The sequence below is a fragment of the Centruroides vittatus genome, unplaced genomic scaffold (assembly GCF_030686945.1).
Source record: "Centruroides vittatus isolate TY-2023 unplaced genomic scaffold, ASM3068694v2 scaffold_373, whole genome shotgun sequence".
Taxonomy (NCBI): domain Eukaryota; kingdom Metazoa; phylum Arthropoda; class Arachnida; order Scorpiones; family Buthidae; genus Centruroides; species Centruroides vittatus.
In genome coordinates, this window is record NW_027122704.1 from 428,761 (window position 1) to 445,623 (window position 16,863).

General features: G+C 30.6%; 1 protein-coding gene across 1 annotated transcript in view; it reads left to right on the top strand.

Annotated features, from left to right (window-relative positions):
- The window catches only part of LOC136988658 (uncharacterized aarF domain-containing protein kinase 5-like), a 49,789-nt gene that overhangs the window by 23,774 nt on the left and 9,152 nt on the right, over positions 1 to 16,863 (top strand). Inside the window, exons 5-7 of the mRNA XM_067286568.1 lie at positions 2,358 to 2,471; positions 3,002 to 3,133; positions 8,454 to 8,537. Of these exons, the coding sequence (XP_067142669.1) occupies positions 2,358 to 2,471; positions 3,002 to 3,133; positions 8,454 to 8,537 (330 nt within the window). The remainder of the gene's footprint in view (positions 1 to 2,357; positions 2,472 to 3,001; positions 3,134 to 8,453; positions 8,538 to 16,863) is intronic.

Consider the following 16,863-nt stretch of genomic DNA (forward strand, 5'->3'; position numbering starts at 1 on the left):
TATTCATTAAACAGAAACTACACCACTGTAATAAGTCCTATTAATAGATAAAGTGCAACGTAGACAAAGATACAAAAAATAAATCAATAAAATATGGACATAGAGGCAAAAAGAATTAATATTCAAAACAGTAATTTTACAATATTTTTAGTGATTATCTGTTAAGAAAATTTATTATCTTTTATTTGTTCTGTAAATACAGTAAAGTATTGATTATCTGACTCAGTTGGGGACGGGGTTGGTTGGATAACTGAAAAAACAAATAATCGAAAAGTATGAAAAATACATTATTAGTATAGTGTAATTAGTATATTAGTATATCCATTATTAACCTATTTCGTGTTGAATTTTCGTCGATGTTAAGCCTAACAAAATTTTTTTCTAAATAATAATCGTCGATATTGTATCGTTAAAAATTATTTCTTTATTTTGCACAAAATAAATACAGTACTGTACTGTATATTGAAAAATATAAAACAAAAAAATATATATATTCGGGTTACATATTTTACATAAAGTAGGCCTATACATTAGAAAAAGAAGTCAAACATTTTCTTTTGCTTCACAGCTGACACTCATTTTTTACCGCTAAATCTTGCACACGTTTTAAAAACAGCAATTGGATAGTGTCATTAAATAAGCCTCATTTAAATACTGGCCTCCCTTTCATGGTCGAGCCAGTGTTGCCAGCTAAAACATGCAAAAATAATATTAAAGTAGCCAAGACATAGCCAAATATTGTAGCACCACATCACTAGCAAGGAACTTCTTAATTCATTATGAGAAGCTTTTCATAACAAAAGAAATATTTGATTACTCAAAGCATCTAATGATAAATCAAGAAACTTCTGAAATTTTATTTACATTTTAACACAAATAAAAATAATATCTACATATAAATGTCTTTATGTAAAAAGATGATGATTTACTACATACAGTATATCCCACTAACTCAGATTAATAGGAGATGAAGATTGTCTGAATTTATAAAAGTCCAAGGTAAGCAGGGTGTTTTCTCAGATGATGTGAAAAATGAGAAGGTGGATATATTGTACAGTAATATGTTAAGATTAGCTGTATACAGAGTTGTACTGATTTAGTAGATTATACTGCTGAATTTATTTTTACAGGAAATGAGCTAAAAATATTTGAAATCTCTTTACGCTCTAAAATAACAATGTACCAATGTACAGTCTTTAGTAACTTACAGACTACAGTAATATAATGCATGGTATTGCAAAGACTTCTGGTTAATTAAAACTTTTCTATTATCAAGACATTTTAAGTTTTTGAAAATTTATCTGAGTTATGCAAAGTCCAAGTTAGCAGTATTTACTGTAATTATTTTCTTACCTTCTGTTATTAGAAAACAGATTTTCGTATGTTCCATAGCCTTCTGTTAAAGCCTAAGTTAAAAATAATTATTTTAAAAATGATATATTAATATTCATTGAAAATCATAAATTTTTTACAAGAAATAAATTAAATACAGATAATTTTCATATACAGGCAAATTAATTACTGCCTATACATGAAAATTAATACAGGCAAATTAATTGTATTGATTATATTAATTACAATAAGCATAATTACAGCGAACTCCTGATTCGGATCATCTACCAAAATTTGTTTTCGAAACACATTTACAATGTGTTTCAAAAACAAATCTTAGCTTAATGATTGAGCATAAATATAGTAAACCTCATTAAGTCAAAGTTTTTAAGAAGTAAAAACAAATTCCAACTTCAAGTTAACGAGTTTATTACTTAATTATCTCAAATTTTTCTGTGTCCAGAAATTTCTTATCAAGTCATATCTCAAGAATCTGTTCACAGAATGATTGTATACAGTTTATGGTGCTTTTTGAGGGTGTCGTCAAAGCCGCCCCTTGTGTTCCAGTCGGAATGCCAGTAACATAATGTATAAGCAAAAGAATGTCAATGCAAGGTTATAATGACATAGTGAAGTTTTTGGCATAGAGCCATCATGTTTGTTTATCTTAATAGTCTGTACTTATACAGAAAATAGGTTTTGAGTTGAAATTATCTATAGTTTTGAGTTAATGATACTGTATTATCTGGAAAGTCCTATATACTGTACTCAGGACCTGTGGACAGCTTTAAGTTAATGTAATTCAACTTAGTGACATTTTTCTGTTTCCTTTTTGAACTTTTGCCACCTTTATTAATAATTTGAGAATATCTCTTATTATCTTTGCATTTATTGTATCACAAAAGTATGCAGATATATTAAACGATATGTTTATTGTTAACTACTGAGAATTGGTAATACTGCTTTGTTATAGAAAACAACAAACTAGATATTTCTGTAAATTATTATTTTTTGTTTGTTTTTAGGCACAATATATAGATTTACATAAACGCTTTGATGGCGATTGTAATACTATCAATATTCTTTTGAAAATAATTGGAGTAATTCATCCCGATTTTGATTTTACTTGGGCTTTCAATGTAAGTATACATATTTTTAATACTTTTTAGTATTTTAATTTATGTTAACATTAAACTTATTTTGATGGATGATAAATATATTTTTGCATTTTAAATAAAAAGATTACAAATTTTACATTTACATATATTAATTGTGTTTTGTCATTTCTTTTATTCTCTCTAACCAAGTTAGGTAATTGGACTGTTTGGAATTAAATCTAACATTTTGATTTTAATAATTTGATTTATATATTAATTTAGTTTTATTTTTTATACAAACTACTAACATTTTTATGTATTGTTTATACAGAAACATTATGGATTATTGTTTACTTCAAAAATAACATTTTGATTTTAATAATACCTTTCGTTGTTGAAATATAATAAATAATTGATAAAATATTTCTGCTGGAAGAGGCTGTAACTTTTTTATTGTTGTTGTATTCTGAGTTTGTAACTAAACTTATTTATGTTATTTGATATTTTTAAAATGATATCTTTTATAGTAGCAATAAACATTTCAGATTTGAACTTTGTGTGTATTTCTTTAGTTATTAAATGAAAATCTGAGACAAGAATTGGACTTCATAAATGAAGGTAAAAATATGGAACGATGTGCATTGGAATTATCACATTTGCCATTTGTTCATGTTCCGAAAGTTTATTGGAATTTATCAACTAAGGTAAGTTATAGAAAAGAGTAAATTTTCTTGCCAAAATTGATGCATGATGATTTAATTTTTTTCTGAAATTATCGTAAAAATAATTTGATTACATTAACTGTACTTAATATTCAAATTACTACTTTTTTAATTTCTTTCCCTGAAGGAATAAGATTTATATTAGTACTTTAAGAGTGAATAAAGAATTGATACATAATAAAACAATTAAGGACAGAACAATATTAGATTGTTTTATGACTATACCTATTGCACAAGAAATTTGAATATTATTATAATGTATTATATCAATATATAATTATTAATAATAATATAAGATGTTATAATAAGCTTATGTTATTTATTATCATTATCTTCAGAAAATATTGTAATAAAGACAATTTATAATATAGAGACCAAATATTATTTATTATTATTTTATTATATGAAAACATTTTTACTATTTGAACAAATACATTAGACTTTTGCTAGTCCTACTTCTCAATTGTTTGGCTTCCAGCTGTGATATAAATGGAGTGTGTTACATGGATGATTGTACAGTGTGATACCACTTATCAAAACTGAAAGTTCACACACAGGTGTGAGGCTTCAGTTTTGATTTAGAAGTGTGGAAAGTGATCAACTTCGCATGGTGATCTTCAGCTATGGTTTCAAAAAGAAAACAAGTTACATTAGAAGTCATGCAGAAATTGAAAATATTAGAGAAGCTAAATCATGATTGTTCCCAAAAATCCATTGCTACGTAATACAACGTCAAACATTCATCTTTACGTCATAAAAAGTGGTAAGAGTAAAACTTACGACTCACCAACCGATTAACTGGCGTGAATAATGTTTAAGTGGCAAACATTTTCATTACCCCTTCTGGTGAATTCTTATGTCAACTAGGCTGGCCGTTGACATTCGAAAATAAATCGAATGGTTGTACAGTGTGATACCACTTATCAAAACTTTCAGTTTTGATAAGTGGTATCACACTGTACAACCATTCGATTTGGATTAGTGGTATCACACTGTACAACCATGGATTTCAAATTCTGCATGTGCTTGCGTTCTCTGTAAGATGTTTAAAAGAATGGTCGAACATTAAATTGAGTTGGAATAGAGAGAAATACTGCACATGCATTCGGTTCAAAATATGATTGAAAATTAAATGTCTTTGTCAAGTATAGCCTGCCATGCCATCAACAGACACATTTCCTCCTCAAAATTAACACATGTGGTTCTTTTGCAGACTTTAAAGATTTCGATGGCCTCTAGCCATTTGAGGTGTTTTGGGTGTGCAGTGATAAGGATAATTCTGGTTTTGGAGAAGTCCGCTAAAATATGCGGGTCTGTCACGTAAGTAGAGAGAGTGGTCGTACTCCTACTATGCTGTATGCCACATTTATGTTCTTGTAATCTGTGGTTCCATGATAAAGTGGTAAGAGAATCAACATTGACAGTACACCAGCCAAGTGGACAGGAAGTTGGGAAAATGAAAAGTTATGCAAAAAGGTGAGAACAATAAAATTGATAATGGTGTTTACAAATGGTTCATACAACAATACAGTAAAGAACTACCTGTCAGTGGCCTGGTAATCAAAGAAAAATTAGTGGCATTTAACAAAAAATTTGATGGCAGTAAGTGGTAGCTGGCTATCAAACTGGAAGAAGAGACATGGTATGCTGCAGCTAACGGTTGCTGGGAAAAGTTGGTCAGAAAATGAAAAAGATGTGGAAGAGTTTAAAAGAAGCTGGAGGACATTATAAAGGAAAAACTAACTCTTGCTATGGTGTACAAAGATGATGAGACTGGTTTCTTTTCCAAAATGCTTCATTGCTGCCATGAACAAAAAGGAAGCTCACAGGTATAAAACAACAAAAACATATCAACTGATGGTGTATGTAATGCTGATGGGAGTCATAAACTTCCCTGCTGGTAATTAGAAAAGCCAACAGTCACGTTGTTTTCAGCACAACAAGATAAGTACACTACCAGTAGATTATTGTGCTTAAAAAAGTGTGGATGGACTCAGAAATTCTTTTTGTGGTTCCATGATAAATTTATATCAGCTGTGAAGAAGATTTGAAGAAAAAACTTTTGTTAAGAACCATCCTCCTAATTGATAATACTCCTGGTCATCCCTGTGACTTGTTTCTGAAATCTGGTGATATACAACCTGTCTTTCTCCCACCAAATATGATAGCTTTTATTCAACCTATGGACCAAAGAATTTTGGAATCAATTAAATGTCACTATCAACATGCAATTCTTATCTCCCTATTGGATGAATATGAAATTTAGTCTACCAAAGCTATGCTGAAAGTGTAGAAAGCAATCAACTTGTGTGATGATATTTTCCAAACAACAGACGCATGGAATGTTGTGGAGAGTATTACAAAGTCAAATGTTGGGAAAAAGTATGGCCTTTGATTGACAGAGTTGGAGTCTGCATCAAGTGATAGTGAATCAGTCAATTCAGAATAATTTCCATATGCTGTGTTTGTTGATATGTTTCACAAGCTTCCAGAAGAAGAAGTTGATGAAGAGGCCATTACTAATTGGTTGAATGAGGAATATTGTATAGTAGACCAGACTTTAACAGATGAAGAGATCTTCAAAAGTGTGTAGGATGAAAGTGATGAAGAAGAGGATGTCACAGAGACAAAGAGAATGAAGATTTCTCATACTGTTGATATCAAAGCTGCTGATATTTTCCTGCAGTACATAGTGCAACATCCAGACATATGCAGTATTGATGTAATACTCATAAAACAATTGTATGACAAAGCATGCCATCAACAAGCATCTTCATTAAAGCAAATAAAAATTTGTGACATTTTTCAAAGTGACTACACTGAGTAGAAGATGCAATATTTTAATTGTGCTGTTACATTTTAAATTTCTTTTACTGTATGCAAATACAGTTGTACTTTGAATGACTCTAGCTTTGAATGCTTCAGAGTTCAAATGCAAAATTTGACAAAAATTCACCTTGGAGTTTGAACAATGCTTTATAGTTTGAACTGCATGCACAGTGAAACAATCTCAAAGCATAAATGCAATCTGCTGTGTGTCCAATTTTTGAATTTTGCCCAGGTGAGGTATAGTAGTCTATTCTTAACAAAATAAAATGCCCTAAAATAAATAGAATAAATGAACTAAAAATAATCCCAAAACAAAATAGAACAGGTTGGAATCGACTTCTTACAGATTTATTATTAAATATAATTTTTTAATTTTTTTCTCATTAATACACAATTGGTGTTTGACATTATGTTTAACAGTATTAATTGAACTTTTTTCAAAAAAGACAGTTTCAGAGTTACTATCTCCTACAGCAGAAAAACACATCACTCCATACAATGAGAACCTGTAAGTCCCAGTACACTATAATGTATACACAATTATATTGTAAGCTCTCTCTCTCTTAATCGCGTTGTTAGTTCCCTTTTCCCTTGATGTTGTACATAAATCATGCTCCAAATAAATATACGTTATGTTTTAGTTAAAGTGGCCTCTATTATTTCCGGGGCATTGTTCCGTCCTCCATCCCGAATCCGATTGCCCTAAACGCGACCGCTGACGCGTTTGTTCGTGGAACTGCTGCAGCTTCCGTGTCAGTCCTAACGTGACACCAAAGAGGTGCTGACCCCCTGGTCACACAATAATATAAAAAATTTCAAAGAAAGTGGGACTAAAAAGTTCCGTCAGTCAATAAAGGATTAAACACAAGAGCTTTCAATGAACATTTTTTAGAAAGGTAAGGAATACAACTTAAAAGGTAAAAAAAGTGCTTTATTTTGGAGGTTGGGAATGGATTAATTTAGTTTGTATTGTTTTGATTTTAGAACAACTTTTAGGAATGAATTATATTTGAAAACCAAGGTTTGAGTGTAGTATGTACAAAAGAAAAAATGCTTAGCATAAGTTATTGTAATTACCACAAGTAATTTTTTATACCAGATTTCAGAATAGTTATTACTTTGTTAAAAGTTTAAAAAGTAATCCTTTGTGTAAATTTTAATAACAATTAATTTTAATTTAATGATTAAAAATATGTTTTTGTGATTTATAATATATTTTACAAAGATTAATGTAAAATTTCTGAAATTCTGAATTATTGGGTTGTTCGGAAAGTAATTTCGTTTTTTCCATAGAAAAATAAATGCAATATTCTTATAATAAATAAATATTTTATTGAATTATATATTGACCATTTTGGTCAAATACCTGTTGTCATTGTTTCTGGTAGTAGCATGATTTCACATTCATAAAAATTTTGATCGTTGTTTACAAAAAACTGATTCAAGTGATTTTTGACATCGTCATTTCAAGTAAATGTCTTACAGTTAAAAAAATTTGTATAGACCAGAACAAGTAATAATCTGAGTGTGCCCGATCTGGCAAATATGGTTGGCGTGATAACACATCCCATCTAAGCTATAAAGGTTTCTGACGAGTTACCAAACTTGTGTGAAATTTGGCATTATCATGGTAAAACATTACACTTTGTTTGTTGATCAATTCTGGCCTTTTCTGTTTGATGATATTACTCAATTTGTTTACTCCATGGCAGTACACTTTCGAATCAATTGTTAAATTGTCTGGTAAAAGCTCAAAAACAAATTTCTTTAAAATCCAACCATAGAGAGCATCTCTCGTTAATAACATGGGGAACCCATATATCGAAATTTGAAACGAAACCAATTCATTTCAAGTCATAATAAATGGTTCAATTTAACAGATTTAATCTCTTAGTGATTTCACGTGTTGTTATACAGCAGATTGCTTCAATCAGTACCTTTATTTTGTTTTCAATGGTTTCAAATGGCCATCCAGAATGTGGTGTATTTTCAATATTAAAATTGCCAGAATGCAATTTTGTAAACCAGTTTTGGCACTGTCTTTCTCTCAACACATCCTCTCCAAACATGTAGCACAATTTTTCTCTTGTTTGAACAGCATTTTGATTTTTTAGTTATAAAAAAGCAAAATATGCCGAAAATGATGCTTTTGATTTTCCATATTTGATGGGTCACCGAAAAAAAACAATTGTACAGAATCAAACAAAATTTTTTACAAATAAGCCTTAAAATGTCAGCTGTCGAAATGTGGTTTAAAATAAAATTGGCTGGTAAAAATACATCTAATTCCTCTAGTAATAAAAAAACGAAATTACATTCCGAACAACCCAATAAAAATTGTAATTAAGTTAGAATTTGGAAATAATTTTGGATATTAAATATTATAGAAAAATTCAGATTAATAAAAACTTAATACATTTGATTTTAAAGTCTGTGAGTATATAAGCAAATTTTAATTAATTTATAATTACAGCGTATATTGACAGCTGAATATATAAATGGCGTAAAACTAGACAATCAGAAGGCAATTAAAAATCTTGGACTTCAACTTGCTGATGTAAGAAATCTTTCTAAATTTCTTAAATTAATGTAAATTGAAATATCATATAATGAGTCAAAAGATAAACTAACAGTTTTTTTATATATCTAAAAGCATAATCATCAAAATCTATGTATTGAATCTATATGAATTAAATTAATTGAATGGACTTACTTAAAATACCCAAACTCCAGCAGTAACATGCGATATTAGCATCAGAACCAACATTTTCAGAGAGTTCTTATGCCTCCATATTCTGGTTCTGCAGTCATTTGAATGTAGAACAAATTTTTTGTTTGAGGTATGATGATTTTATCAAATGTTTTTTTTAAAAAGACAAATTTATGTGCTGTTTAAATTTTAACGCTTATAAGTTGCTATTACTTGGTTAGTGCTAATTATAATTATTTACATCGAAGGTATAAATTAATGTATGATTATTAGATAGGGATTATGCAAAAGTTCGCAAAATTTATTCAAACGGCGTAAGTAAAAGAATACTGAAAATTTTTAAGATGTTTATTAAAAAATTATGTTAAATAAAAGTGTGTATAAATTATATACATTTATATTTAAATTCACATTCGAATTACATTAGGAAATTTAAGTGTTGTAATAATTTGATAATCGAGATGATAAAATCAGAATATTTTATAAAATGTCACATTTACGCTAAATCAGAATGATAGTACATTTCTCGTTTTATTGCAGAAGTTGTTTTCCTTTATAAGGTATTATAATTTCGGAATAATGCATGACACGAGTATAATATATATTACTAGCTGACCCGGCAAACGTTGTTTTGCCATATAAATTATTTCTAGGTAATTTCTAGCTGACCCGGCCACGCGTTGTTGTGGCTCAAAATGTATCTATCATAAATGTATAACACTTCCCCCGTGAGGGGAATTTCATAAAATCCCTTCTTAGTCTACATTCTCTTGACGTACCCTATTAAAACGCAATAAAAAACGCATCTAAAATAGTATAATAAAAGCTGAGTTCTTCACAGTAAGCCTTAATCCCGTCACTTTTCCCGCTGGGAAATATCGAAAAATCCCTTTTTAGTGTATATTCTGTTGACGTAACCTATTAAAACGCAATTAAAAACGCAAAAAACCGCATGTAAAATAGTATAATAGAAGCCGAGTTCTTCACGGTAATCCCGTCCATCTCCCCCCACTGGGGGGAATTTCGACATGTATATTATATAAAAACACGTGCGTATTCGAATGCAACGTTGTGTCAAAATTTCAAAGGAATCGGTAGGAACAAACGAACGTTATATTTTATTTATATAGATAGATAGAAAATGATCTGCTTAGGTCCATTCTCACAGAAAAGCATAATGCCTCACAGAAAAGCAAACTTAGGTCGTCGGAAGTTAGCGCCATCTGTTGGACATAAAAGCCTTAATCCATATATAAATATATTTTTGAAAGGGGGAAATGGTGTAGGGGTATGAAAAATAGATAGTAGCCGATTCTCAGACCTACTGAATATGCATATAAAATTTGGTAAAAATTGGTAAAGCCGTTTCGGAGGAGTAAGGTAACTACTCCTCCGAACAAATCTTGGTTCTGGTAAAGTTTAGTCGATTTCACAGTCTCTTTCTGTACTTTCTTCATCCCCATCTTCATCTTGCTCTAATGTACCATCTGAAAATTATAATCCCTTTCCCCTTAACTCATCAGAAAACATTTCAAGACCACCGAAAAAAAGAAAGCAAGACAGATCTGCACAGGCACCAGCTTGGTTTGTTGAAGAAATGAAAAAAAGAAATGAATTTGATCAAAAGATGTGGGCTGAAGTGAAGATGCTAGAGGAAAGAAGAGTACAAGCATTGGAAAATTTAACAGAAGCAATAAAAGAGCTTGTAAAAAGAAAATAACAATAAAGATTTGTTTTAAAATTTATATATTTACTAGCTGACCCGGCCACACGTTGTTGTGGCTCAAAATGTATCTATTATAAATGTATAACACTTCCCCCGTGGGGAGAATTTCAAAAAATCCCTTCTTAGTGTACATTCTCTTGACATACCCTATTAAAACGCAATCAAAAACGCATCTAAAATAGTATTTCAATTACTCGTAATGGAATTACTAGTAATGGAAAATTATTTGGTGGAAGAAAAATGCAACTAAGATTGATTTAAATTAAAAACTTCCAGTTCAATTTAAACATAATCACATATTTTTATATTACCTTAAATATCTATTTAATACTCAACTAATAATTAAATATAAGTAATCTTATTTGAAAATCAATACTTTTAGTTATGATTAAATGAAAGGTTTTTTCCCTTCTCTATTGCAATTTTTAATTTTTTCTTTTCAAATTTTAATAGTTTTAACAATTTGCATTATTAAATCTTATCATAAAGTTGTTATTAAATATGTTTAATAGTAAAATTTAGAATATTATTACATATATTTTATAAAAATTTAAAAAAAAATTGTTTTAGCCTATGTTTCAAGGTACTGTGAATGATCTGAAAACTAAAATCAAATGTTTTCTGGATGAACAACAAATTAACAGATGTGTTCGATGGGCCGGATGGTCGAGCGGTCAAGATTAGCAGCCTGCCGCCCTGGGGGACCCGGGATCGAATCCGGACGGATCGAAGAATCCCCAAGAATTTTTCGGAGATTTATCTGTCCGGATATGTCGGTCCCCCTCCCTCACCACCGGCCGCCCCATTGTGGGCTTGGCCGAACACATAATAGACTTGCTATAAGAGGCCCTCTTAGTGCCCACAGGGCGGAAAGAGTTAATATATATTTGATTTGCTCGGAGGAGTATAGCATAATTGTGAAAATAGTATTAATTCTTTATTCTTGCTCAACCAATCATTTCACTTATTCATATATTCTGGTTAATCAGAATTAATAAAGTTTCCAACTGTTTTAGAAATTACTTTAATACCTAATATTCTCAAATATAGTTTAAAACTTCCAAGAAATAAATGTATGACATCTATTTTGATAAATATTTAAATTAGCTGATCACCACATTTAAATAAAATTTTTTTTAAAAATTAAAATAAAAGATTAACAACTAATCATTATAAATTATTCAAGTAGTCATTGCTTAATTATTTATTTATTGTTTTAAACAAATTATGTAAATATAGTAAATTGTGATTATTTAAAAGTTGAATTTTTTTTATTGATTTTAATGATGATCTCTTAATAAATTTAAGGAAAAGTAATATGGATAAGTACACAAATGTGAATGACAGTTTCATGTTAAACTGAACTTTCAATTTAACAAACTACAAAGTCACTTAAATAAATCAATGAACTGCAATTTACTTATAATTACAGATCATTATGCCAACTCCATTACAAGAAATTTAGTCAGATTCTAGTAATCTGACTAAATTTATGATTAGATTCTCGTGTCACAATGTTAGTTACCTTACTCCTCCGAAATGGCTTTACCGATTTTTACCAAATTTCATATGCATATTCAGTAGGTCTGAGAATCGGCTACTATCTATTTTTCATACCCCTACACCATTTCCCCCCTTTCAAAAATATATTTATATATGGATTAAGGCTTTTATGTCCAACAGATGGCACTACCTTCCGACGACCTAAGTTTGCTTTTCTGTCAGGCATGCTTTTCTGTGAGAATGGACTGAAGCAGATCATTTTCTATCTATCTATATAAATAAAATATAACGTTCGTTTGTTCCTACCGATTCCTTTGAAATTTTGACACAACGTTGCATTCGAATACGCACGTGTTTTTATATAATATACATGTCGAAATTCCCCCCAGTGGGGGGAGATGGACGGGATTAAGGCTTACCGTGAATAACTCGGCTTCTATTATACTATTTTACATGCGGTTTTTTTGCGTTTTTAATTGCGTCAACAGAATATACACTAAAAAGGGATTTTTCGATATTCCCCACGGGGAGAGGGACAGGATTAAGGCTTACTGTGAAGAACTCGGCTTTTATTATACTATTTTAGATGCGTTTTTGATCGCGTTTTAATAGGGTACGTCAAGAGAATGTACACTAAGAAGGGATTTTTTGAAATTCTCCCCACGGGGGAAGTGTTATACATTTATAATAGATACATTTTGAGTCACAACAACGTGTGGCCGGGTCAGCTAGTATCTTGTATAAGGTTTTCCATGCCTGGGCCAATGGATTGCTGTCTTTATAATTGATGTCCGTCTTCCCTTGCCGCCTTATAAATTTTGATTTTTTTTTTTTTTTTGAGATGCCATATTTGCATTTTTTTTATCTGTGCAGTGTAACAGTTTGGTTTGATCTACATTTGTGTGCATGTCTTCTTCCAAGGCTATAGTGGATAAAGCAGTGTTGTCTCGTCCCTTTTTTATCGATGTTATATGCTCTTGGAGGCATTGATGTAAGGGTCTTGTAGTGGCCCCTATATATTGTAAATGCTTTCCTGTTCTGTTATCCTGATAAGAGGAACATTGAAGGCCTGATTAAGCAATATTAAAATAACACCGATAAGAAACCTGCAACTCCTCAACAGTACAGAAGCATAATGTACAACAAGCGGCTAGCATATAACTATATGGAAATTGTAAAAACCAATAAAATTGCATTAGCTTACAAAAGAAGCCTAACAATATATAGTATACTCCACAACAATAAAGATAATATCAACAGGTCCAACCTTCTAGGGGTGTATGCAGTGCCAATAATGGATAACAGAACAGAAAAGCATTTGCAATATATAGGGGCCATACAAGACCCTTACATCAATGCCTCCAAGAGCACATAACATCAATAAAAAAAGGATGAGACAACACCGCTTTATCCACTATAGCCTTGGAGGAAGACATGCACACATATGTATATTAAACCAAACTGTTACACTTCACAGATAAAAAAAACACAAATATGGCATCTCAAAAAAAATAAATAAATAAAAATTTTCAAGGGAAGACTGCCATTCACTATAAAAACAGCAACTCGTTAGCACTAACCAAGCAATAGTAACTTATAAGTGCTAAAATTTAAACAGTACATAAAGTTTGTTTTTTTAAAAAAAACGTTTCATACAAATGTCATCATATGTTCAACAAAAAAATTTGTTTTACATTCAAATGACTGCAGAACCTGAATATGGAGGCATAAGAACTCTGAAAATGTTAGTTCTGATGCTAATATTGCATGTTACTGCTGGAGTTTGGGTATTTTAAGTAAGTCTATTGTTTCTCCAGTTAACAGAGGTTACTTATATAAATTAATTAAATCTGTGCTTTTGATTTTCTCAAATTATACCATGTTAAAAGTTTAAGGCTGAATTTATTCTTTTCATTTATGTAAATAACTCATAAAACATGATAAGTAAAGTAAAGATAACTTTGTATTTGCATATAAATTTATTTTTAATTCATGTGTTATGAAGGCAAATGAACTAGAATTATTCTAACTTTTTTAATTGTATTATATTTTATTGATAAATGATTATCTTAGATTTTATTCTTTATACCAGGGGTGGCGAACAAGTTGATTGCGATTGACCAGTCGATCTCCAAGCCAATTTTGGTCGATCGCTAGCGATGTCTTGACTTAATGTATTATATTTGTAACCGAACGCAATTGTATGCATGCAGTTATGACTCGACTCATAAGCAGTGAGTGCACTTTGTACTGAAACAGTGTATAAACATAGTATGTATTTCACACTTCCCCCTCCCCACTTAGACTATGCCTATGACAACAAGTCGATCGCCACCCCTACTTTATACAGTTGGCCACCCCTACTTTATACAATATGTGAGGTTATAAAAAGTAAATTTTTTTCACACTTTTAATGTTCTATGTTAGTCTAGCAGTATAGTACTGGACAGGTGAGATAAGATTGAATCCCAATGCCAGCTAGCTTCTGCCATTCAGTCCCTGCAGATATGAGGTCCGCCAAACTTCTGTTTCACTGTATTCAGGAATGCAGTGAAACAGAAGCTTGAACGGAATCATCCTCAGGATGATCTCAGCATCAGATTGGAGCTGGCCATTCTATTTGCTTCTCTAGTCAAGCTAAGAATAGAAGGCTGTACATCCTCTTTACTAACACGTATTTAAAGGAATGTTTTTCATTTAACATTCCATTTAATTTATTTTTTGACTCATTTTTTAGAATTCATTGTAAACATTTCACTTATTCAATAGTTTTTAATGACAGTTTCTGCCTGCACTTTCTTAGAGATCAGAATTTTAAAAACATCTCAGTTAAACCCTAGTATTTTCAAGTCTCTTAGTGCATCTTCAGCGAGTACTAAAACAGATTATAACACAACATACAGAGTATGTTGTATTATAGAATCTGGGCTGTATTTCTGTCATCCCCTGAGGATAGGCTAAAAGACTAGAGTTTAATGTGCAACACTTTATAGATTTAGCTCATATATGTTGACCTATCTAAAAATTTTTGATTTTATGATTAAATATTACTACTATTAGAACATTGTTATACTTACCTTTCAAATATTTTTAATTTGTTAAGCATTGAGAATGTTTTGTATTAAATAACTTTGTAAATTTTTCAAAAAATTGTACTTTTGTTTTAAATATAATATAAAAATTATACTTGTTTTTATTGTCAAGTTATAACAAGACAGTGAAAAGTTTAATATATCATAATTGATATATTTGTTTGACTATTATTTAAAAAATTATAAAAGCTCATAGCTAAATCCAATTCTGCAAAACTTAAATTTGTTTAATAAAGCACAGTAAATTAATTTGATGTTTTAATTTATTAACTAAATAATACTGATTATAAGATTGTGGACAGACAGAGAGTGTAAACCAGTGGCGTAGCATAGGTGTCAGCTGCCCAGGGCTAAGGAAAATTTCTCTGCTCCCTTATTTAGGTATCTCAATTTAAAAGACTAAAATATACAGTAATTCTAAAGAACTTTTAGGCAAGAACAATCATCATTATTGTGTATTGTACAGGTGTATTGTATTTTATTATTTATTGTGAAATTGTGCCGCCCGGGGCGGGCTGCCCCTGCCGCCCCCACTATGCTACACCACTGCTGTAAACTTTCATTTAAACTTGGAAGTAGATAAGATGTTTTTACATCAAAATACTACATTTTACATGATTAATTAATGAACTAAAATCATTTTCACCAACACTCCGAAAATTCAAGTAAAACGATGCAATATTTTTATATTAGATTAACTAATATAATATAAAACAATTGTAGTGTTTCTAGACTTAGATCTATCCAGGATGAAAACAAAATTCAAATGAGTAACTTTTATATAATTTACATTTGAATTTTGTGTGTTTAAATGTTATGTTTAAGGCCGCGACTCCACTAGCCGTAAAACCTCTCACCGTAAAAGCTTTTAATCACGTGACCTATTTGCGTTTGCGCTCAGATTGCGGTGGAGGTCCGGCTAGCGAAGCTTTTTACGGCGACAGTACTATTACGGTGTATATGTGATATATCGATATAAAGACAATAATTATATTCTACGAGTTTTCTCTATACTATAATTACAAATATAGTAAAAGTAATATCTTTACTTTCTTATATTGACTTTTATTATTATATTATTAAGATAATATACAGCATTTATAAGCTTAGCTTTTTTATTATATACTCCTCTAAATTGAAGGATTTTCCTTTGGCCGTTCATATCGTGTGTTTTAGACATCCATTATTATAATCGGGATACCTCTTGTCGTAGGTACATGAATACTTTCGGATGTTTTCGATAGATCTTTCCAGATCTTCTAGAGTAGCCACGAGAGAACGTACACAAAAGCTCGTTTTTCGCTATTTTCACTCCGTGTCATGATGACCTAGATTTAACTGACTTCTGATTGGTGGATGGTACCGGTTTACGGTCGTATTCACTTCAAAAGTTGAACACTGCTCAACTCGCTTTTATGTTGGTTTTACGACTTGCTCAGGCGTAAAATATCATGGTCACATGATTAAAAGCTTTTACGGCGAGGAGTTTTACGGCTGTTTTACGGCTAGTGGAGTCGCGGCCTAACTTATTTGCCCTCTACTAAGATTGTAATATGAAGTGGAAATTTGTGACTGACTAAACAAATAATAAGACATATTTTTAAAAAAATATCAAGATCTTCATTAATTATGAAATATTGAAAAAATATTTCTCATTCTAAAAGACATAACAGGTAGTTAAGACAATAATGGTTCTAGTAAAACTTAAAACACCAGTTGTAATTTATTACATCTTTTTAAACAGATTTTAATTTCTTTGAATTAGATTTAGCTATGAAGTTCTATAATTTTCTACACACGCAAATGCAAATATTAAATAATGATATTTTAATGTGTTTAGTTTATATAATAA